The sequence below is a fragment of the Pseudophryne corroboree genome (assembly GCF_028390025.1).
Source record: "Pseudophryne corroboree isolate aPseCor3 chromosome 3 unlocalized genomic scaffold, aPseCor3.hap2 SUPER_3_unloc_21, whole genome shotgun sequence".
In the NCBI taxonomy this organism is placed as follows: Eukaryota; Metazoa; Chordata; class Amphibia; order Anura; family Myobatrachidae; genus Pseudophryne; species Pseudophryne corroboree.
In genome coordinates, this window is record NW_026967510.1 from 503,328 (window position 1) to 527,818 (window position 24,491).

The 24,491-nt window shown below is 45.5% G+C and overlaps 1 protein-coding gene across 1 annotated transcript; it reads right to left on the reverse strand.

Annotated features, from left to right (window-relative positions):
* Positions 1-374: 374 nt before the first annotated feature.
* LOC134983686 (oocyte zinc finger protein XlCOF7.1-like) lies at positions 375-24,491 on the reverse strand. The gene is made up of 4 exons (XM_063949345.1): positions 24,368-24,491; positions 24,147-24,248; positions 22,873-23,988; positions 375-2,806 (listed from the first exon to the last, which is right to left on the reverse strand). Exons 1-4 carry the CDS (start codon positions 24,489-24,491, stop codon positions 1,167-1,169), a joined length of 2,982 nt encoding a protein of 993 aa, XP_063805415.1. The 3' UTR covers positions 375-1,166.

Here is a 24,491-nt window from a genome sequence, read left to right on the forward strand (position 1 = left end):
GGACCAGGACCATTTTCCGGGGGCTGCGTGATGTCACATGTGCGTTCATCTTTAACCCCCTATAAGCTTCCAGAGTGCACCTCATATCTCATCTTTTCCAAGTTACTACAAATGATATGAGATCGGTAGCAGCACTACTTTCAGGATTATTACACAGAACACACATAAAGGCTGACACAGCAAATAACAGTAACACATACAAGGGATGCATTAGAAATAAGGACACATAATCATCAAGTCTAATTATCAGCTGATTCTGTGTGGGATCCATACACCTCTTTACTGCTTCCAACATCCCTTGGTACTGCACTGCAGCCATCCGCCCTGTCTCCCCCCACTACCACCACCAGCCCTATCTCCCCCCGAGTCTTTCCCCCAATACTGCTAACCGCCTTGTCCTTCCCCACTACTGCCACCGTCTCCACTACTGCCAGCCACCCTGTGTACCCCCTCTTCCACCTCAGCACTACTTGGGGACAATTTTACCCACAGACAGTGCCTCCGGCAGCCCCCGCTACAGCACTAGTGCCACCAACCCTGTCTCCCCCTGACATCTCAGAATTGCTTGGGGATTCTTGGTACTGCTGGTAACAGTCCTTCATCTGCAGATGGAAGTAACGGGGCAGGTAATCTGCATAGCAGTGATAGATGAGGGCATGCCATCTGATTATTTCACCTGGCAGTAGCATGTATATTGCAAAAAGCATAGGATATAGGATAAGAACCTTGAAGAACAATGCATGGCAATAATGAGTATACTCCAGAAGATTATAATGGTTCCTCACCTGAAAGATGTCTATTGTGCTGATTTATTTTTCAGAGTATAGAAATGGCTTCTCACCTGTGTGACTTCGCTGAAGTGTAACAAGTTGTGATTTCTGTGTAAAACATTTCACACTCAGAGCAAGAAAATGGCTTCTCACCTGTGCGACTTCTGTTATGTCTGAGAACTGATTTGTGTGCAAAACATTTCCCAATCTCAGAACATGGAAATGGATTCTCACCTGTGTGACTTCTCCGATGTGTAACAAGATGTGATTTGTGTAAAACATTTCCCGCACTCATAGCAAGAAAACGGCTTCTCACCTGTGTGACTGCTCTCATGTTTAATGAGATCTGATTTGTGTGCAATACATTTCTTACACGCAAAACATGGAAATGGCTTCTCACTTGTGACTTCGCTGATGTGTAACAAGTTGTGATTTCCATGTAAAACATTTCCCACACTCATAGCAAGAAAATGGCTTCTCACCTGTGTGACTTCTCTGATGTATAACAAGATGTGATTTGTGTGCAAAACATTTCCCACACTCAGAACATGGAAATGGCTTCTCACCTGTGTGACTTCTCTGATGTCTAACAAGATGCGATTTGTTTGTAAAACCTTTCCCACACTCAGAACATGGAAATGGTTTCTCACCTGTGTGAGTTTTCTGATGTATAACAAGATGTGATTTGTATGTAAAACATTTCCCACACTCATAACATGGAAATGGCCTCTCACCTGTGTGACTTCTCTGATGTTTAACAAGATCTGATTTGTGTGCAAAACATTTCTCACACTCAGAACATGGAAATGGCTTCTCACCTGTGTGACTTCTATAATGTATAACAAGATGTGATTTACTTAAACAACATTTCCCACACTCAGAACATGGAAATGGCTTCTCACCTGTGTGACTTCTCTGATGTGTAACAAGACCTGATTTGTGTGCGAAACATTTCCCACACTCAGAACATGGAAATAGATTCTCACCTGTGTGACTTCTTTGATGTATAACAAGATGTGATTTCTGGATAAAACATTTCCCACACTCAGAACAAGAAAATGGCCTCTCACCTGTGTGACTTCTTTGATGTATAACAAGATCTGATTTGTGTGTAAAACATTTCCAACACTCAGAACACGGAAATGGATTTTCACCTGTGTGACTTCTTTGATGTATAACAAGATGTGATTTCTGGATAAAGCATTTCCCACACTCAGAGCAAGAAAATGGCCTCTCACCTGTGTGAATTCTATTATGTCTAACAAGATGTAATTTGTTTGCAAAACATTTCCCACACTCAGAACATGGAAATGGCTTCTCACCTGTATGACTTCTCTGATGTATAACAAGATCTGATTTGTGTGCAAAACATTTTCCACACTCAGAACATGGAAATGGCTTCTCACCTGTGTGACTTCGCTGATGTATCACAAGATCTGATTTGTGTGCAAAACATTTCCCACACTCAGAACATGGAAATGGCTTCTCACCTGTGTGACTTCTCTGATGTTTAACAAGATCTGATTTGTGTGCAAAACATTTCCCACACTCAGAACATGAAAATGGCTTCTCACCTGTGTGACTTCTCTGATGTATAACAATATATGATTTGTGTGCAAAACATTTCCCACAATCAGAACATAGAAATGGCCTCTCAGCTGTGTGACTTCTCTGATGTCTAATAAGATCTGATTTGCATGTAAAACATTTCACACACTCTGAACATATCAGTGGCCTCTCACCTGCCTTACCTGTCTGATGGGTAATAAGGTTTGTGTTCTGTGTAAAACATTTGGCATCTATAGAACACGGAAACACTGTATCTACTGTCAGAGCTGTAACAGATGCACCAATATCAGAGTGATCAGGAGAACATTCCCCAGGATCAGGGGGACCAGCTGATAGAGCTGGATGTATAATTGGGGTAATGGGGTTAGCTCCAGGAGAATCCTGTCTACTGTCATTATCTTTTATGTCACAATCCGGGGATAACATAAGATGTCCTTCTGAGATATTCCTGCTTGTGTGTCCATCTGCTGGAAATAAAAATACATTATGGAAATGTGACGTTTTCTGTAACAATATTAATCTTGTAAACAATAGGAGAAGACTTTCTGGGACACTTAATTGTAAATGTGTGTGTATAGTAAAACATAACTTTTAATGAAGGCTTTATAATATTGTGTCTTTATAATCATTGTGTCCACCCTCCTGAGAACACTCACAATAACAAATGTAATATTATAATAAGACTTAGATCTCTCTCTCTTGTACTGGTAACTAACCATGAAGTATAAATGGAGATGTAGTCACTCGCCAAGTCCTATGTCAGCACCAATGTAAAACAATGGATGGGGAACATATCGTATGAATTGGAGATTCTAGCTGAACAATAACATCAGTCATATGAGCTGATGGATCAGAGAAATGTCTCCTAACGTTACTCCTGGAAGCATTGGTAATGTAGCATTCCTTTATGTGTGTGTTCATACGCTGGTAAGCCTGTACATGTGTTACTCACCCGTATATAAGGTATATTGCTACAGCAGAGTAGGTGTGAAACAAGGTACTTTACATGCAATACACCATATGATACCCCTGCAATCATCATAATCATCTGCTAGGTTATAATCTACTATATCTTACGTCCTAGAGGATGCTGGAGTCCAGTTAGTACCATGGGGTATAGACGGGTCCTTTGGGAGCCACTGGCACTTCAAGAGTTTAATAGTGTGGGCTGGTCCCTCCCTCTATGCCTCTCCTACCAGACTTTTTTACAAAATGTGCCCAGAGGAGCCGGTCACTGCTAGGGGAGCTCATAGGACTTTTCTTAGTTTTTTATTTTCTAGAGTTAGCTTACAGGAAGGCTGCTGGCAACAGCCTCCCTGCTTCGTGGGACTTAGGGGGGGGGGGTCAGGAATAGGAACCAACTTCCTGAAGAGTTAATGGTTCTCTACTCCGCTGACAGGACACTGAGCTCCTGATGGTGCTGATCGCAAGCCCACGAGGCGACTGCTCACTCCTGCAGCACGGCCGCCACCCCCTAACAAAGCCAGAAGAAAGAAAAGTGGTGAGCACAGCGCCGGTGTCCCGGTTAGCGGAAGGGTATGGCGGCACAAGGGTGGGAGCGCAGCTCTGACAGTCTGCACTCCAGGAAAGCTCAGCAACACACAGTGTAGGCGCTTTGAGGGGCGTCCTGAGCCAACACGGATAAACCCTACACTGGTCACACAGTTAACAGGCGCTAATCCCCCTGTTAGCACTAAAATCCTCAGGCCAGTATAAACAATTAGTGCGGGAAGTCGCTCGACATTACAAGGGGCAGGTCTTCCTCAGAGTGGATCCAGCACTCACCAGCGCCATTTTCTCCCTGCAGATCATAGGAACTAGGACACTGACCTATTAAGGTTAGTTAGTCAGTGCCAAGCTGTTATCATAATAACTGCCTACAGGGGCGCTGTGTGGCTGGCTCCTTATACTCTGTGACTCTCTGAAGGTACTCTGGGGGAAACTGTATCTGACATTTACCTGTGTGTGTGTAAGTGTGTATATCCACATTACCTTGTCTAAGGACTCTGTGTCCTGTGCTGCAGACTGTTTATCTTCTCCTGAGGAGTCTATTCCATGTACTCAGGACTGCAATGTGCTGTCTCAGCCTTCTGAATCCAAACCCCCATGGGTGGATTCTATAAGGGGAATGATATCCCAGATTTCAACAAGGATGTCACATACTGAGAAAGAGACGCAGTTTTTGAGACAATCTGTAGTGGGTTTGAAGTATTCAGCTCCCACTACTTCCTCTAAAACCCCACCTACATACCCCAAAAAATGTACACTTGCCCAGATAATGCAAGCTGACACTGATACCGACTCTGATACAGGGGACGGTGATGGGGATATGCAGGGGGGGATGCATCCATTGCTAAAGGGGTGCAGCTAATGATTGAAGCCATTAGGGATGTTTTGCATATTTCTGAGAAGGTCCAGAACAAGTAGAGGAATCTTATATTACAGTAAATAAGAAATCCTCGCTTACCTTCCCTGCTTCTGTATCTAGGCTGTCTAAAAAGGTGGTTTTACCTGTCCCTGATTCAATCGCCTTAAAGGAGCTGGCTGACCGCAAGATTGAGATCACTATACACTGCTACAGCCATGGCTTTAAGGCCCACTATTGCTTGTGTGTGGGCTTCTAAAGCCATAGTAAAGTGGTCAGGCACATTACCAGAGGACTTCGATACTATGGATAGGAGTGACATTGACTTGTTTTTATGTCACAGACAGGATTCTGCAGGTTTCATGGTTAAGGCCATGAAGGACATTTGCCTGCTACTTCAATGGCTGTCTCGGTATGCAGAGGACTCTGGTTATGCCAATGGACTGCGGATGCAGAATCCAAGAAAAGTGTGGAGAACCTGCCATTTACAGGTCAGGCACTATTTGGGGATGCATTGGATGCGTGGATTTCCATGGCGACTGTGGGTAAGTCGACATTTCTTCCCTCTGCAGCAGCCCCAGCTAGGAAATCTTATCCTACACCTACACTGCAGTCCTTTTGGACCGCAAATCCAAACCCCCTCCCACCATCTTTAGAGGAGGTCGAGGAAGATCCAAAAGACCTCACCAACAGGTTCCCAGGAACAGAAACCAGGTTCTGCTTCCTCCAAATACTCAGAATGATGGTGGACCTCTCAGCCTGGAGATCAGGCAGATGAGAGCGAGACTAAAAGATTTCAGTCACGTCTTGGCGTCATCATGCCTAGACCCCCTGGGTGACGGATATTGTTACCCTGGGGTACAGACTGGAGTTTCAGGAACTCCCACCTCACAGATTCTGCAAATCAGGCTTACCGGCTTCGCTGACAGAAAGTGCTATCCTACAGGAAGCCATTCAAAAATTGGTACAAACAATTGTCATTGGTCCAGTTCCACCTTACCCGAAAACCAAGGGTTATTATGCAAACCTGTTTGTGGTACCAAAACCGGACGGTTCAGTAAGGCCCATATTGAACCTGAAGTCGTTGAACCACTACTTGAGGGTTTTCCAATTCAAGATGGAGTCTCTGAGAGTGGTGATTCTCATGTCTGGAAGAGGGGGAATTCTTAGTATCCCTGAATATCAAGGATGCGTACCTTCACATTCTGAGCTGGCCACCTCACCACGCCTATCTACGGTTTGCACTACAGGACTGTGACTATCAGTTCCAGACATCTCCATTTGGCCTCTCCACAGCACCAAGGGTGGTCACCAAGGTCATGGCGGACATGATGCTCCTACGCAAAGAGGGAGTGAACATAATTCCATAACTGGATGATCTGCTGATAGAGGCATCTTACACAGAGAAGCTGTTGCAGAGTATTGCGCTCTCAACTCAACTAATCTGGGATCATGGGTGGATCCTGAATCTTCCAAAGTCACATTTGGAACCGACAAGGAAACTGCCCTTCCTGGGGATGATATTCGACACGGAAGTGCAGACGGTGTTTCTACTGTTGGAGGAAGCATTGGTGATCCAATCAATGGTCTGGGACGTCTTGAAACCTCCCTGGGTATCGGTTCATCAGTGCATTCACCTTCTGGGGAAGATGGTATCCTCCTACGAGGCTCTACAATACGGAAGATTCCATGCACGGTTCTTCCAGCTGGATCTCCTGGACAAGTGGTCGGAATCGCATCTTCACATGCACCAGCGGATATTCCTGTCGCCGAAAGCCAGAATTTCACTACTCTGGTGGCTGCAAACTTCTCACCTGCTCAAGGGCCGCAGGTTCGGGATTCAGAATTGTATTCTTCTAACCACGGATGCAAGCCTCAAAGGTTGGGGAGTAGTCACCCAGGAGGAAAACTTCCAGGGAAAGTGGTCAAGCTAGGAATCGGTCCTTCCAATAAACATTCTGGAACTAAGGGCCATATACAATGGCCTACTACAAGCGGCTCATCTTCTGCAAGATCGAGCCATTCAGGTTTAGTCAGACAACATCACAGCAATGTTCTACATAAACAGGCAGGGTGGAATGAAGAGCAGGGCTGCAATGTCAGAGGTAACAAGAATCCTCCTCTGGGCAGAAAGACACGCGCTGGCACAGTCAGCGATCTTCATTCCGGGAGTGGACAACTGGGAAGCGGACTTCCTCAGCAGACATGATCTCCATCCAGGAGAATGGGGCCTCCACCCAGAGGTATTCACAGACGTAACACGCCAATGGGGTGTACCTCAGATAGACATGATGGCCTATCGACTCAACAAGAAGCTTCGGAGGTACTGTTCCAGCTCACGAGACCCACAGGCAGTGGCGGTGGATGCCCTGGTGACTTCGTGGGTGTTACAGTCAGTGTATGTGTTCCCTCCACTTCCACTCATCCCAAGGATTCTCAAACTAATAAAAAGATCAATAGTTCCGGCGATCCTCATTGCTCTGGACTGGCCAAGGCGGGCTTGGTACGCGGATCTTCTGGTATTACTGCTGGAGGATCCGAGGCCTCTTTCTCTTTGCGAGGACCTTCTACTGCAGGGGCTGTTTTCCTATCAAGATGTACCACGGCTATGTTTGAGGGCATGGAGGTTGAACGCAAGATCTTAGCTCGGAAGGGCATTCCAAATAAGGTTATTCCTACTCTGATCCAAGCTAGGAAGGGGGTAATGTCTAAGCATTACCATTAGATTTGGAAAAAGTATGTGTCTTGGTGTGAATACAAAAAGTTTCCTACGGTGGAGTTTCAACTGGGACATTTTCTCCTTTCTCTGCAAGCAGGTGTGGATGTTGGCCTGCACTTGGGCTCCATCAAGGTCCAGATTTTGGCCCTGTCTATTTTCTTCCAGAAACAATTGGCTGCTATCCCTGAGGTTCAGACTTTCTTGGAAGGAGTTCTGCACATCCAACCACCCTTTGTGCCTCCTATGGCACCTTGGGATCTTAATGTGGTGCTGCAGTTCCTGCAGTTGGATTGGTTAGAACCTTTACAGGAGGTGGACGTAAAGTTTATTACTTGGAAGGCAGTCACGTTGTTGGCCTTGGCTTCTGCCAGACGTGTGTCAGAATAGGGGGCATTGTCGCACAAGAGCCCCTACTTGATTTTCCATGAGGATAGAGCTGAGCTCAGAATGCGTCAGCAATTATTCCCTAAGGTTGTGTTGGCTTTTCATATCAACCAACCTATTGTGGTGCCAGTGGTTACTGACACCTCAATTACCACAAAGTCCTTGGATGTCGTGTGGGCTTTGAAAATCTATGTGAAGAGAACTACTCATCACAGGAAGTCAGACGCACCATTTGTACTTTATGATCACAACAAGATACTGGGTTGGTCTTAGTTCCATGGGGAAGTTCCAAAACTCCAAACCGGGTGGGAGACTGCTGAGACCCCATCAAAACTGATTGACCAAACTGAAGGTCCTCAGTAGCCAAGGTGTTGAACCTTTAAAAGTTTACAGCGTGTTCGAACCCAACCAAGTAGCTGCCCAGCATAACTGCAAAGCTGAGACACCCCGGGCAGCCACCTAGGAAGAACTCACCTACCGTGTGGAGTGGGCCTGAACAGACCTCGGCAGCAGCAAAGCCGCTGAAGATTGAGCCTGTTGGATTGTACATGCAATAGACTGCTTCGAAGCAGGACAAGCAATCTTTGAAGCATCATAGAGAACAAAAAGCGAGTCTGATTTTCTGAAACGAGCTGGCCTCTTGACATAAATCTCCAAAGCCAAGTCCAAGTACATTGGTGTAACAGACGTGCCAGTGACAACCAGAACCACCATAGGCCAATTGATATGAAATGCTGACACCACCTTAGGCAAGAATGTCTAGTGAGTTTTAAGCACTGCTCTATCCTCATGAAACACCACAGAAGGACTCTTACAGGATAAGGCCCCTAATTTCAAAACACGCCTCACTGAGGCCAAGGCCAACAACATGATAGCCTGCCATGTCAAATACTCCATGTCCACCTTGTTGAAATGTTCAATCAAACAGATTGGAGAAAGGCCAGAACCAAATTGAGAAATCACGGCACTGTGGGAGGCACAAAGGGTGGTCGAATATGAAGGACACCTGTCAAGAACATCTGGACCACTGGGAGAACAACCAATTGTTCCCTGGAAGAAAAAGACATGGCTGAGATTTGAACTTTTATGGAGCCTAAACGTAGGCCCACATCCACAACAGCCTGCAGGAAGTGCAAGAAATGTCCCAGATAAAAATCCATAGCAGAATACTGTTGACCCTCACACCAAGAGACACATTTCTTTCATATGCGATGGTAATGTTTCTATGCGACTATCTGGCCGACTTGGAGCATAGTCGAGATAACCTTGCCCGGAATGTCTGTCCTGGCACAATTCATCCCAATATACTTCCATTACATCAAACGTAGCCGTGGTAAGTCTGGATAGACGAACAGCCCTTGTGTAAGACGATTATCCTGAATTGGCAGAGGCCAGGGGCCTACGAGTAATAAGGCTAGAATGTCTACATACCAGGCCCTGCGTGGCCAGTCTGGGGCAATCAGAATTGCCTGAACCCTGTCCCCTCAAGTCCTTTGAAAACTCTTGGAATTAGAGGAACTGGAGGGAACAAGTACACCAACCGGTAAATCGTCTGTGTCGACAGGGCGTCCACTGCTGCGGCCTGTGGATTCCTCGTCCCAGAAAAGTAACGCAGAAGCTTCTTGGTGAGCTGAGAAACCAACAAGTTGATTTGCGGGTAGCCCCACCGATGAAATATCTGCTGAAACACTTGCAGGTAGAGACCCCATTCCCCCACGTGCAGATCGTGTCTTCTGAGGATGTCTGCTCCCCAATTGTCTACTCCCGAAATTAATATGGTGGAAATGGCCTTGGGATTTCGCTCCCCACAGAGGAGTATCTATGACACCTCCCTCATTGCAGCTCTGCTGTTTGGACCTCCTTGTTGGTTTATGTACGCCACAGTTGGTGCTTTTTCCGACCATAACCGTATGGCCTGATACTGAAGAACATAAAGAGGTCAGCAGAAGGGCATTGTAAATCGCCCTGAGTTCCAAAACATTTATCGGAAGGGAAGCCTCTTGATCAGACCACCTTCACTGGAACCGAGCCCCTAGGGTCACTGCACCCCAACCATGGAGGCTTGCATCCGTTGTCAACAGAATCCAATCCTGGATTCTGAAGTGTCGACCCTCCAGGAGGGAGATCAGCAACCACCATAAGAGGGAAATCCTGGCGTTTGGTGAAAGGCATATCATCTGGCAAATGTGCAGATATGACCCAGACCATTTGTCCAGCAGATCCAGCTGGAATGGTCATGCATGGAATCTTCCGTACCGAATTGTGTCGTAGGAGGCCATCATCTTTCCCAGTAAGCGTATGCAAAGATGTACCGAAATTTTGTTCAGCTTCAAAATGGAACGTACCATCGTCTGAATTATCTTTGCCTTGTCCATAGGAAGGAACACCTTCTGAGACACCGTGTCCAGTATCATTACCAGGAACTGAAGCCTCTGCGTAGGTCCTAGGTGGGATTTCTGCAGATTGAGACTCCACCCATGATCTGTGAGTAGTCGTGCTGGAAGGCTGATCTTTTCCATCAACTGTGCTCTGAATATAGCCATTATGAGATCGTCCAAGTATGGAACAATGTTCACTTCCTGCTTGCGGAGTTGTAGCAACATCTCTGCTATCACCCCTGATAACACCCTCAGTGCTGTTAAGAGACCGAAATTCAAGGCCTGGACCTGGTATTGACTGTCCTTAAGTGCAAACTTGAGGTAAGCCTGAAGAGGCGGCCATATTGGGATGTAAAGATACGCATCTTTAATATCCAGAGAAACCAGGAATTCCCCTTCTTCCATGTCACGCTTGGCTTGAGTTGGGGATCTGACGACTGATAATTGACTGAGGGAGCAGCTATAGGCAAAGGAAGGAAACGAGGTGGCTGAATGTAGTTCTTACTCATGGATTGAAGACTTAGGCCCAAGGATGAAGAGGGGTAGGGAATGAGGACAATGACCATGAATGATACACCGAAGAAAGAGGAATTCAGTTTTAATGAGACCTCAATCATACACAACGACTAGGAGAGAAGTCTGAGTGAATTCTGAAAGACGAAAGGTTAGTGATTTGTAAACGATGCTGAAGAACACTGACTGAAGAGATGACTTGTGATTTGTAAACGATGCTGAAGAGAGGATCGCTGTGAGCACCATCAGCAAATGGAGACCCTCTACCAGATAGAGGGCCAGTGGTTAAACCACAAGAGCAGGTGGACTTGGAGCAAAGGACTGCAATAACAGAACTGACCACCAGGTGGACACAACAGAACCAGGATACCAAGGGTTAACCTGGAAGCACAGAGTACCTTACAGCAGCAAGTAACTTGAAGTACTGACAACATAGCTAATCATTAACCCCTTTTTTATAAGGGAAGCCTGTACCGGAGTGGCTGGATGTGAACTGGGATACCTATTGACTTGGATTGGTCTCCAACATGGTGGCTCCCTGCACAGAGGGCACATGTGGAACCAGCATCTACCTCTGGCCTCAGCCTCCCAGACGCCGCACCGGAGGACTTCGCTGCTGTAGCTCCTATCCATCGCAGCGACACCAGCCACCTAAGAGGAAGGCCACAGGGACCAGAACCAGTGGTTAAACTCTGGATGCTGACAGTACCCCCCTTTTTAGGGTAGTCTTTAAACACCCACGCTGCTTAGTGGGATTCTTGGCATGAAAGGCACAACTCAGTCTTGGAGCATGAACATCCTCTGCAGCCACCCAAGATCTTTCCCCCGGACCATATCCTCTCCAATCTATGAGATACTGGAGATGACCATACCTCTTGTGGAAGTCAAGAATGTTATGAACCTCAAATTCCTCATTTTGAGCAGCTTGAACCTTGGGAGGTTAAGGGAAAGCTGCCCGAAAATGATTTAGTACAGGAGGCTTTAGCAGAGAAATGTGAAAGGTATTGGAAATTTTCAAATAGTGAGGCAGTTTCACCTTGTAAGAAACAGGATTCAACACTCTTTTAATAGGATACGGGCTGATGAATCTTGGAGAAAACTTTTTGGTAGGAACTTTGAGTCTGAGGTTTCTGGTGGATATCCAAACACAATCTCCCACTTTGAGACTAGGAACAGCCCTATGTTTCCGATCAGAGTAGGTCTTTTATTTCTGGGAAGTCATAAGTAGCGCCTTATGAATTTGTCTCCAAATCTTAGTGAACTGACGAAGAGCAGCAGGAACCTCAAGAGGTGGGAGAGATTAGAAGTAAGGAACTCAATGAAAACTATAATTAATGAAGAAAGGAGTGGAATTGGTAGAAGAATGATATAGGTTATTGTATGGAAACTCAGCAAATGGGAGGTAATCCATCAAGTCTTCCTGAGCAGGGAACATGAACATCCGTAAGAAAGTTTCCAGATCTCGGTCGACTCTTTTAGTCTGTCCGTCAGTCTGGGTATGGTAGGCTGAAGAGAAGTTCAACTTGATTCCTAGGACAGAGCTGAGAGCTTTCCAGAACTTGGCGACAAATTGAGGACCCTGATCAGAAACTATTTCCTGTGGAAGGCCATGCAAATTAAAAATCTATGAGGAAAACAATTTGGATAGTTGAGGAGCAAAGGGAAGACCGGTGAGGGGTATGAAGTGAGCCATCTTCTAATATCATTCCACAATGACCCAAATGGTGTTGTGGCCTCTGGAGACTGGCAAATCGGTTATGAAATCCATAGAGATGCGAGTCCAAGGCTTTTGAGGTGTTGGAAGTGGATGAAGAAGACCCGAGGGAAATGTTCATGGACTTTTATGTTGAACACACTTGGAACAAGCTGCTACAAATTCAAAGACATCCGTTTTAAGATGAGGCCACCAGTAGAATCGCTGAATGAACTTGAGAGTCTTAAGACCACCGGCATGACCCATGAAAGATGAAGAATGAACCCACATAAGCAATTTCCTGCAAAATTTTGGTGCTACAAAAGTTCTCCCCGGAGGAAGTAGAGGAACAGTACGAGTTGTAGCAAATGAAGCTGGATTTAGAATAAATTGTTTCTCAGAGGAGTTGAGTGAATCATCCATTTGAAAAGAACGAGAAAGTGCATCTGCTCTTCGATTTAAGGTTCCTGAGCGTTAAAGACTTTAAAGGAAAACCGAGAGAAGAATAGAGCCCACCTGGCTTGCCATAGGTTTAAACAATGGGTTTAAGCCATCATGGAAGGATTTGAAGGAAAAGACGGGATGGGAGAAGATTCTGAATGATCAGGACTGGGGCTCCATGTTAGTTGATTAGGAAGAAGAAAAGGTCTCAAGTCAGTTTGAGAGGTTTCCTGTTGAGGACGAGGTTTAGCTTTCTTATGAGTTGATATTCCAGTTCTGCCCATTCTTCAGCATAACATTACGGAGATTAGAGAACAAGGGCCCTCATTCCGAGTTGATCGGTCGCAAGGCGAATTTAGCAGAGTTACACACGCTAAGCCGCCGCCTACTGGGAGTGTATCTTAGCTTCTTAAAATTGCGACCGAAGTATTCGCAATATTGCGATCACAAACTACTTAGCAGTTTTAGAGTAGCTCCACACTTACTCTGCCTGTGCGATCAGTTCAGTGCTTGTCGTTCCTGGTTTGACATCATAAACACACCCAGCGTTCGCCCAGACACTCCCCCGTTTCTCCGGCCACTCCTGCGTTTTTTCCGGAAACGGTAGCGTTTTCAACTACACGCCCATAAAACGCCATGTTTCCGCCCAGTAATACCCATTTCCTGTCAATCACACTACGATCGCCGGAGCGAAGAAAAAGCCGTGAGTAAAAATCCTTTCTTCATAGCAAAATACTTGGCGCAGTCGCAATGCGAACATTGCGCATGCGTACTAAGCAGATTTTCACTGCGATGAGATGAAAAAGAACGAGCGAACGACTCGGAATGAGGGCCAAGGTCAGGAGGCCAGTAGCGACATAGCAGAAGTATTGAAGTGTGGAAATAGGGAGACATCAGTGAGCATAGACCCCCAGTGGCCATCGGTTACAGAAACATTGTGAGGTCAGTTGTTTATGGGTAATAGCAAGAAGATGACATCCTTGAGCGGTAAAGTAATTTATAGGAGCCAGCAACTGGAGCCTGCTACTGTCCTGGATACATGGACTGTTACGTCATAGCTATACTGATGCCCCAAGAGCTCTAACTGGATCTTACGGGGATTGAGGGGAGCAGGAGGGAAAAAAAACCCAGCAGCAGTCAAATAGTGTGGAGGATGTAGTCAGCACAGTCTGCCACCAGAGGGAGTCGACAGAGCAGGAGTGGAGGCCAGGCAATAATAATAATAAAAGCAGTTCAGGCAACCACTTACTGGTAGGGCCGAAGTCCCTACCAGAAATCACAGAGACTGTAGTGAAGGGCACTGATCATGGGCTGGTAGTGTCTGTAGCTCCCAGAGAAGCGGCTGGTTTCAGGAGGGCATGTGGCTATATTGCCAGTTTTCAAGATGGTCACTTCTGGCAGGGAAGCCCAAATCTAAAGAAACTGTCCAGCTATGGTGGGTGAACCAGGTCAGTAATAAGGCAGGAGAGGAGAGGGTACTAGGATGCAGTGGCACAGGGTAGCGTATCTGGCTGCATAGGAACCCCACGTATATGTCCTCTATAATTCACAGCTCCACCAGATTCCCCCATAGCACCATGGGTTAGGAGGAGAGGGGGAGATGCCGGGACACTGCTGGAGTGATGACTGGCAAGCGCTCTGTGTATTCCCCGCTGCCACGACTCAGGGCTCCAACGGCCGGACAGTAGGAGAAGGCAGGCTGCGGGTGGGTGAGCTGAATAACCTGACGCCTCCCTGCTGAGACCACCAATCCCCGTAGTATGCGCCCCATCAGATGCCCGGAGAGCAGCTCCGCTCCGTGTCTCCCGCTGTGGTCACCGCTGATCCCCAGTCAGCCTCTCCACACGACTCCAACAGCACGGCTAGGCACAAGAATGGACAGGGCGCACAGCCCTTGGTGAGTAGCAGCGCTACCTCGCTGAGGTCCGGTTCCTGTGGGATCACTGCACAACTTTAGTCCGCGGCTTTGGATCCGGGTGTAGGCCACAACCTGCAAAAGCAAAATGAATGGCTCCCCGGCTCTGCAACCTACACACTGGGGTGTCAAAACACACAGAGGGGCAAGAAAGGGTCCAAAAGAGTCCATAGGACAGCTGTAAAAATAAGATTTTACTTACCGGTAAATCTATTTCTCGTAGTTCGTAGTGGATGCTGGGGACTCCGTAAGGACCATGGGGAATAGACGGCTCCACAGGAGACATGGGCACTTTAAGAAAGAATTTAGATTCTGGTGTGCTCTGGCTCCTCCCTCTATGTCCCTCCTCCAGACCTCAGTTAGAGAAACTGTGCCCGGAAGAGCTGACAGTACAAGGAAAGGATTTTGGCAATCCAGGGCAGGATTCATACCAGCCACACCAATCACACCATATAACTTGAGATAAACATACCCAGTAAACAGTATGAACAACAAAAGAGCAACTGGTCAATCCTGATGCAACCATAACATAACCCTTATTTAAGCAATAACTATATACAAGCATTGCAGAAGAAGTCCGCACTTGGGACGGGCGCCCAGCATCCACTACGGACTACGAGAAAAAGATTTACCGGTAAGTAAAATCTTATTTTCTCTAACGTCCTAGTGGATGCTGGGGACTCCGTAAGGACCATGGGGATTATACCAAAGCTCCTAAACGGGCGGGAGAGTGCGAATGACTCTGCAGCACCGATTGAGCAAACAGGAGGTCCTCCTCAGCCAGGGTATCAAACTTGTAGAACTTTGCAAAAGTGTTTGAACCTGACCAAGTAGCCGCTCGGCAAAGATGTAATGCCGAGACCCCTCGGACAGCCGCCCAAGAAGAGCCCACCTTCCTAGTGGAATGGGCCTTAACTGATTTTGGCAGCGGCAATCCAGCCGCAGAATGAGCCTGCTGAATCGTGTTACAGATCCAGCGAGCAATAGCTTGCTTTGAAGCAGGAGCACCAAGCTTGTTGGAAGCATACATGATAAACAAAGACTCTGTTTTTCTGACCCTAGCCGTTCTGGTTACATAAACCTTCAAAGCCCTGACTACATCAAGCAACTCGGAATCCTCCAAGTCTGTAGTAGCAACAGGCACCACAGTAGGTTGGTTTATATGAAAGGATGAAACCACTTTCGGCAGAAATTGTGGAAGGGTCCGCGATTCTGCTCTATCCGCATGGAAAACCAGAGAGGGGCTTTTATGTGACAAAGCCGCCAACTCTGACACACGCCTAGCCGAAGCCAAGGCTAATAGCATGACCACCTTCCACGTGAGATATTTCAACTCCACCGTTTTAAGTGGTTCAAACCAGTGGGATTTCAGGAAACTCAACACCACGTTAAGATCCCAAGGTGCCACTGGAGGCACAAAAGGGGGCTGAATATGCAGCACTCCCTTTACAAACGTCTGAACTTCAGGTAGAGAAGTCAACTCCTTTTGAAAGAAAATGGATAGGGCCGAAATCTGGACCTTAATGGACCCCAAGTTTAGGTCCAAATTCACTCCTGACCGTAGGAAGTAAAGGAAACGGCCAAGCTGGAATTCCTCTGTAGGGGCATTCCTGGCCTCACACCAAGCAACATATTTTCGCTATATACGGTGATAATGTTGAGCTGTCACGTCCTTCCTAGCCTTTATCAGCGTAGGAATGACCTCATCCGGAATGCCTTTCTCTGCTAGGTTCCGGCGTTCAACCGCCATGCCGTCAAACGCAGCCGCGGTAAGTCTTGGAACAGACAGGGCCCCTGTTGCAACAAGTCCTGTCTTAGAGGAAGAGGCCACGGCCCTTCGTGACTAACCTGGAACAATGAATATCGTTCTCACTCCTCTTTTTGTTATTATTCTCAGCACCTTGGGTATGAGAGGAAGAGGAGGAAATACAGACCGACTGGAACACCCACGGTGTCACCAGGGCATCTACAGCTATCGCCTGAGGGTCTCTTGACCTGGCGCAATACCTCTGTAGTTTTTTGTTGAGGCATGATGCCCTCATCTGTGTGAAGACTTCCTGATGAAGTCCCCACTCTCCTGGATGGAGGTCGTGTCTGCTGAGGAAGTCTGCTTCCCAGTTGTCCACTCCCGGGATGAACACTGCTGACAGTGCGCTTACGTGATTTTCCACCCAGCAAAGAATTCTGGTGGCTTCCGATATCGCTACCCTGCTCCTTGTGCCGCCTTGTCGGTTTACATGAGCCACTGCGGTGATGGTGTCTGACTGAATCAGAACCGGTTGGTCGCGAAGCAGGGCGTTGTATACGGCTCTTAGTTCCAGGATGTTGATGTCTCCTGACTTGACCACAGACCTTGGAAATTTCTTCCCTGTGTGACTGCTCCCCACCCTCGGAGGCTTGCATCCGTGGTCACCAGGACCCAGTCCTGAATGTTAAATCTAAGGCCCTCGAGAAGGTGAGCATTCTGCAGCCACCACAGGAGAGACACCCTGGCCCTGGGGAATAGGGTGCTTAACCGATGCATCTGAAGATGTGATCCGGACCACTTGTCCAGTAAGTCCCATTGAAAGGTCCTCGCATGGAACCTGCCGAAGGGAATGGCCTTGTATGATGCCACCATCCTTCCCAGGACTCGAGTGCAGGGATGCACTGACACCTGTTTTGGTTTTAATAGGTTCCTGACCAGTGTCATGAGCTCCTGAGCTCTCTCTATCGGGAGATAAACCCTTTTCTGGTCTGTGTCTAGAATCATGCCTAGAAAAGGCAGACAAGCTGTAGGAACCAACTGCGACTTTGGAATATTTAGACTCCAGCCGTGTTGCCGTTACACTTCCAGAGAAAGTGCTACGCTGATCAGCAACTGCTCTCTTGATCAAGCTTTTATGAGGAGATTGTCCAAGTACGGGATAATTGCGACCCCTTGCTTCCTGCAGCAGTACCATAATTTCCGCCATTACCTTGGTAAATATTCTCGGTGCCGTGGAGAGACCAAACGGCAACGTCTGAAATTGGTAATGATAATCCTGTACCCCAAATGTGAGGTACGCCTGATGAGGTGGATAAATGGGGACATGAAGGTATGCATCCTTTATGTCCAGAGACACCATAAAATCCCCCACTTCCAGGCTTGCGACGACCGCTCTCAGCGATTCCATCCTGAACTTGAACCTTTTCAAGTATATGTTCAGGGATTTTAAATTCAATATGGGTCTGACTGAACTGTCCGGTTTCGGGACTACAACATGGTCGAATAATAACCCCCTCCTTGTTGAATTGCAGTTAACACTATTTCCCTCTCGTGGGGGGAAGCTGGCAGGGCCGTCGGTGAGGAGGCATCTCCTCGAAGTCCAGCTTGTATCCCTGAGACACAATATCTATTGCCCAGGGATCCAACAGGGAGTGAACCCACTTGTGGCTGAAATTTCGAAGAAGTGCCCCCACCGGGCCTAGCTCCGCCTGTGGAGCCCCAGCGACATGCGGTGGATTTTGTAGAGGCTGGGGAGGACTTCTGTTCCTGGGAACTAGCTGTATTGTGCAGCTTCTTTCCTCTGCCCCTCCTCTGGCAAGAAAGGACGCACCTCGGACCCGATGCTTTCATTTAACCCTCGAGGTGCTATCGTATCTAGGGCACTGATCCACCTACACTCTGTTTGCAATAATATTTTAGCCCGATTACTCCCCCGAATTCTCAAGGGGACATGGTCAATAATGATTGATCTCATGCTGGCTATACTATGTCTTGCCTCAGAACAATGTCTGGCAACAGGCTGATCGCTACTGCCAGACTCCAATGCATGCCTAATTGCTGTCCTGTGCTGCGCCATGCGCTCTTTAAATTGGCGCTGTGTTTTGCCGATATAAGCCAACCCGCAAGGGCAGGTTAGCATATATATGACAAAAGTGGTACTGCATGTTACTGGATATTTTATCTCAAACCGCTTTCCTGTATGGGGATGACAAAATGTATTACCCACTGATAGGGCTCTGCAGGTGACACATCCCAGACATCTGTAGCAGCCGTTCTTTCTGCTTAGAAAGTGTGATGTGTGTTTTTTATCCATTCCCGTGATGTCTAATTTAACTAATCGGTCTTTCAAATTCCTGCCTCTGGTGTAACTGGGCAATAATCTGGCTTGTCGTAATAATGGTAAATCCCCATCTGTGTTTACCATGGGCCACCATTTTTTGGCCTTTTTAGTGAGAAAAGGACTCTTGTCCGTATATAGACTCACCCATGGCACTACTTCTGGACCACTATTAGGCTTTACCTGCGGCTGATATTTAAGTGTATCAGCTTGTGGGATTTTTAATATTCTGTTTTTAGTGCTTTCTAGCAACTGTTTGTCATATCCTCTTTCCAGGAATTTATCTACCATCAAATTCAAAGCTGAATCAATCATGGTAGGATCTGATGTAATTCGTCTGGCCTTCAACATCTGTGAGTAGGGCAGACTATTACGAAGAGGCAAAGGATGAAAACTGTCATTTCTTAGGATCGTATTTCTGTCAGTACTCTTAACAAATAACGAAGTGCTCAGATTATATTCATCTACTGTGATCTTGACATCCAAATAATGTACCGACTCCATACTCATATCATATGACAGTTTAACCACACTGTCAGACAGGTTATGTTCATCTAATATTTTACGAAGATCCGCTGTGGTACCTGACCAAATAATAAGCAAATCATCTATATATCTTACATATAGCTGGATATTAGACAATAATATTCCCTGTCTGTAGAGGAGTTGTTGTTCTACAGCGTACATGAATGCGTTCGCGTACGATGGGCCACTGAGGACCCCATCGCGCAACCCGCCTTCTGTAGATAAAATCTACCGTCATGTAAGAAAAAATTGCGGGTCAACACCATAAACAACAACTTCAAAAAGAAATCAACTGGTGGTCCCACATAGTGGGGATTATCCACTATGAGTGCCCTGACCGCCTCCACACCCGCATCGTGAGGTATGCAGGTGTAGAGGCTAGTCACGTCTGCACTACAAAGTGCCACCGAGTTGGGGGTAACCACTACTTCATCCAGTTTGTTCAACAATGCAGTGGTATCCTGTAAATATGAAGGTATTAGTTTAATGCAAGGATTAAGAATCAAGTCCAAAAACACAGAGATAGGTTGATATAATGAGCCACTCCCCGATACGATGGGGCGCCCCGGGTTTTTTTTAAGGTCTTTGTGTATTTTTGGGACCACATAGAATAAGGGCACAACAGGAAAGTCAACCGTTAATGCTAACCGTAATTGATCATCAATAATGTAATCTCTGACTGCCTGTAATAGCATGGTATCTAATTCCTTCTTAAACACCCCACTGGGGTCCCTAGGTAGTAATTCGTAAGTAGTAACATCCGATAATAGTCTATTGCATTCCAATCTGTAATCCTCCAGATTCTGCACCACCACCGCGCCGCATCACATCACACTTTCTAAGCAGAAAGAACGGCTGCTACAGATGTCTGGGATGTGTCACCCGCAGAGCCCTATCAGTGGGTAATACATTTTGTCATCCCCATACAGGAAAGCGGTTTGAGATAAAATATCCAGTAACATGCAGTACCACTTTTGTCGTATATATGCTAACCTGCCCTTGCGGGTTGGCTTATATCGGCAAAACACAGCGCCAATTTAAAGAGCGCATGGCGCAGCACAGGACAGCAATTAGGCATGCATTGGAGTCTGGCAGTAGCGATCAGCCTGTTGCCAGACATTGTTCTGAGGCAAGACATAGTATAGCCAGCATGAGATCAATCATTATTGACCATGTCCCCTTGAGAATTCGGGGGGGTAATCGGGCTAAAATATTATTGCAAACAGAGTGTAGGTGGATCAGTGCCCTAGATACGATAGCACCTCGAGGGTTAAATGAAAGCCTCGGGTTACAATGCTTTCTTTAATTCATATGGTTATAACAGTACTCATTAATTGATCCGTTTACAGTGAGAATTAGCTAGATGGTGAGCATTAAAGTGTGTTTGAATAGATGTTAATATTAAGGTTATACACAATATAAACGTTTAAGGACTATTGCTGTGATAAATTTGTTTTAAATGTAATTACAACATTGATTGTTGTTGTGTTGTTTAGCAACCGAGCAGCGTGCACTGTGTGCGCCGCCAGATGATGTCACGGGTCCCGTCGAGCAGAAGGTGGAAACATGGGCGGCGGGATGGCCCGCGATGCTGAAGGCTGGCGTCCTCCAGGTGTCACAGGTAAGACTGTTTGATTGCAGTTGGGGGAGGGTATATATGTTTGTCATATCACATTGTATTTATGTCTATGCTGTCCCTGACGACGGGGTTATTCCCGAAACGTAGGATTCAATAAAGGACCGTTTTATTAATCTATAAGAAGCCTGGTGAGTGTCGCTTATTTGCCTATATTATATATATATATATATATATATATATATATATAAAGTACAAAGCCACGGGACGTGCACATGCATGTAGATGGTGACACTAAAACTACTGGATGATCATTGTGAATGCCTGAGGTATTGATACAATGCAAATTTGTTGAGATATTGTTTCTTTTTCAGATGGAACCATGGGTCGTGTACATGATGCAACTGGCAAAAGGGAGCCATTGGTTTTGGCCGACACCGGCATTTGTTTGTTGGTGATCTCTTGTAGACAGTGAGCAGTATCCATCTACAGTGGAAGAAGCCTGGACACCAAGAATCTCAGCGGCGGAACAGTGGGCGAAAGTAGATTATGACAAATCGGGACCATGGGCATTTGGCGCGCCTAGCAACCACCAATCATTCCAAACGTATCAGGAACTGCACCAACAGTACAATGCCGGACCCAGCCAAACAGTCCCACAGTCCCAGATCTGGTGAATTGGAGGGCCACGTGAGATGTGGTGGCACGTCAGACTGGTGCTCTGAAAAACAATCCAAGCCTTTCAGCCACCTTTCCACCGCTGAGAGCAAACCTAAAGTTTAACACTAATGTGATAGCTGTTTTTATGGTACATGTTGAGAATCCCTTATCCAAAATTGAAAATCACACATTTTTGGTTCCCCTACTGAGATAATGACACATATATATATGTATATTATTTGATATATCTATATATACACATAAATAATATATATGTAATTATCTCAGATGGGGAACCAAAAATGTGGGATTTTGAATTTTGGATGTGGGATACTCAACCTGTAATTATTTTGAGCAATAGCGTAGGACCTGCAGTATAGGAGGTTCCCTTGACGGGGGCTGTAGGCTTAAATGCACTGAGCAATACATGAACTAATACTCCACTGTTTATTATTGTTAGTTAAAATAGTGAGTGCAAGACACACTTATGTATGTAGTAAGGCTACTGGGAGACTACTTAGATTGAGCAATATTGGATGTGGCCATTACATTTCCTAAAGTCATAACCTCAGAACTGCACAGAACAGGAACTATTATTCACAAGTAATTAGGAATGTGTTCATTATGAACAAGTTCACAATTACCATCTGAAGGTTACACAATTATTTCAGGTCTACACAACTGATATTTAAGGATAAAACCTTTAACAGAAAACACCCCTGAAGAAGTCACTATTGATAAAACGCGTTGGATTTAGAGTGAATTGGAGTGGATAAGAACAAGCCCACCCATGCAAGGGTGACAACAAGTGCAAAATGCTTGTCTTATGATTATACAGATATGTACTTGTGATAAGCTTTTACTCTGTTTTACTTGAAGTTCTAGATTCAAATTTTATGTTATTTCTGAATCTTATACGAATTGTATTTGGTGAGCTCAGGTCTACTGTATAGCAGGAAATATTTCATACCTGCATCATCTAACAAAATGCATATAAATTAGGAACTCCACAAAAAACATTACTAATTATATTATATACATACATATATACAAATGTATATATAATCACTAATAATAAACTTCTGCTTGTTACGTTTAATAACATTATAGTGTTGTGTGTAATATCTCTCTACATGTGATATTTGTCATGGATAGCCTTGTGTTAGAAACACCCAACTGAGAACAGGGCTGATGGCGGAGGAGGGTGTAGGATAAGAGATTGCTGTAGTGACTGAGCAAGGAGAATAGGTTACTTCTGTAATAAGTGTTTATTACTCACCTGTGCTGATATCTGTAGGGATCTCCTCCTCCTTACACTGCTGATCACCCCTCACATACGTCTCTTCTTCTCCCTCTATATCTTCTGCCTTTATATCAGTCACATACGTCTCTTCTTCTTCCTCTATATCTTCTGCCTTTATATCAGTCACATACGTCTCTTCTTCTCCCTCTATATCTTCTGCCTTTATATCAGTCACATACGTCTCTTCTTCTCCCTCTATATCTTCTGCCTTTATATCAGTCACATACGTCTCTTCTTCTTCCTCTATATCTTCTGCCTTTATATCAGTCACATACATCTCTTCTTCTCCCTCTATATCTTCTGCCTTTATATCAGTCACATACGTCTCTTCTTCTTCCTCTATATCTTCTGTCTTTATATCAGTCACATACATCTCTTCTTCTCCCTCTATATCTTCTGCCTTTATATCAGTCACATACGTCTCTTCTTCTCCCTCTATATCTTCTGCCTTTATATCAGTCACATATGTCTCTTTTTCTCCCTCTGTATCTTCTGCCTTCATATCAGTCACATACGTCTTTTCTTCTCCCTCTATATCTTCTGCCTTTATATCAGTCACATACGTCTCTTCTTCTCCCTCTATATCTTCTGCCTTTATTTCAGTCACATACGTCTCTTCTTCTCCCTCTGTATCTTCTGCCTTTATATCAGTCACATGCGTCACTTCTTCTCCCTCTATATCTTCTGCCTTTATATCAGTCACATACGTCTCTTCTTCTCCTTCTATATCTTCTGCCTTTATATCAGTCACATACGTCTCTTCTTCTCCTGCTGTATCTTTTGCCTTTATATCAGTCACATACGTCTCTTCTTCTCCTGCTGTATCTTTTGCCTTTATATCAGTCACATTCGTCTCTTTTTCTCCTTCTAAATCTTCTGTCTTTATATCAGTCACATACGTCTCTTCTTCTCCCTCTATATCTTCTGCCTTCATATCAGTCACATACGTCTCTTCTTCTTCCTCTATATCTTCAGCATTTATATCAGTCACATACATCTCTTCTTCTCCCTCTATATCTTCTGCCTTTATATCAGTCACATACGTCTCTTCTTCTCCCCCTGTATCTTCTGTTTTAATATCAGACAGACGTTCTACCTAAAAAACAAACAAACACTATAATAACATTTGCATACAGTCAGATTAAACTGAGGTGGAACAGTATAATATCAGTGCATAATACACACACAGCTTTTCTACAGATCATATAGTGACAGTCACTTTAGTATATTGGTGAGACCCTAAATCCCACCTACCTGATCCTCCTGTGGGATCCTGTGATTCTCCTCTGTACAATCCTGGGAATACAGAGGACGGGGACATCTCTCTGGGGTATCTCTGTTACTGGACCCATCTGTATGAGACAAACAGTGACTGAGTACAGTGTATATATGTGATTATGAGATGATATGTGTATATAGGGGGCCCCCATACCTGCTCTCCCCTGTACAATACATGACAGTCTACTTTTACCCAGTGATGTGAGGGGCCGGTGATTCTCCATCATCACATCCTTGTACAGACCCGTGTGTTTCTCTATATACTCTGCCTCCTGCACGGAGACATAGACAGTGACATCCTGACACCTTATAGGCAT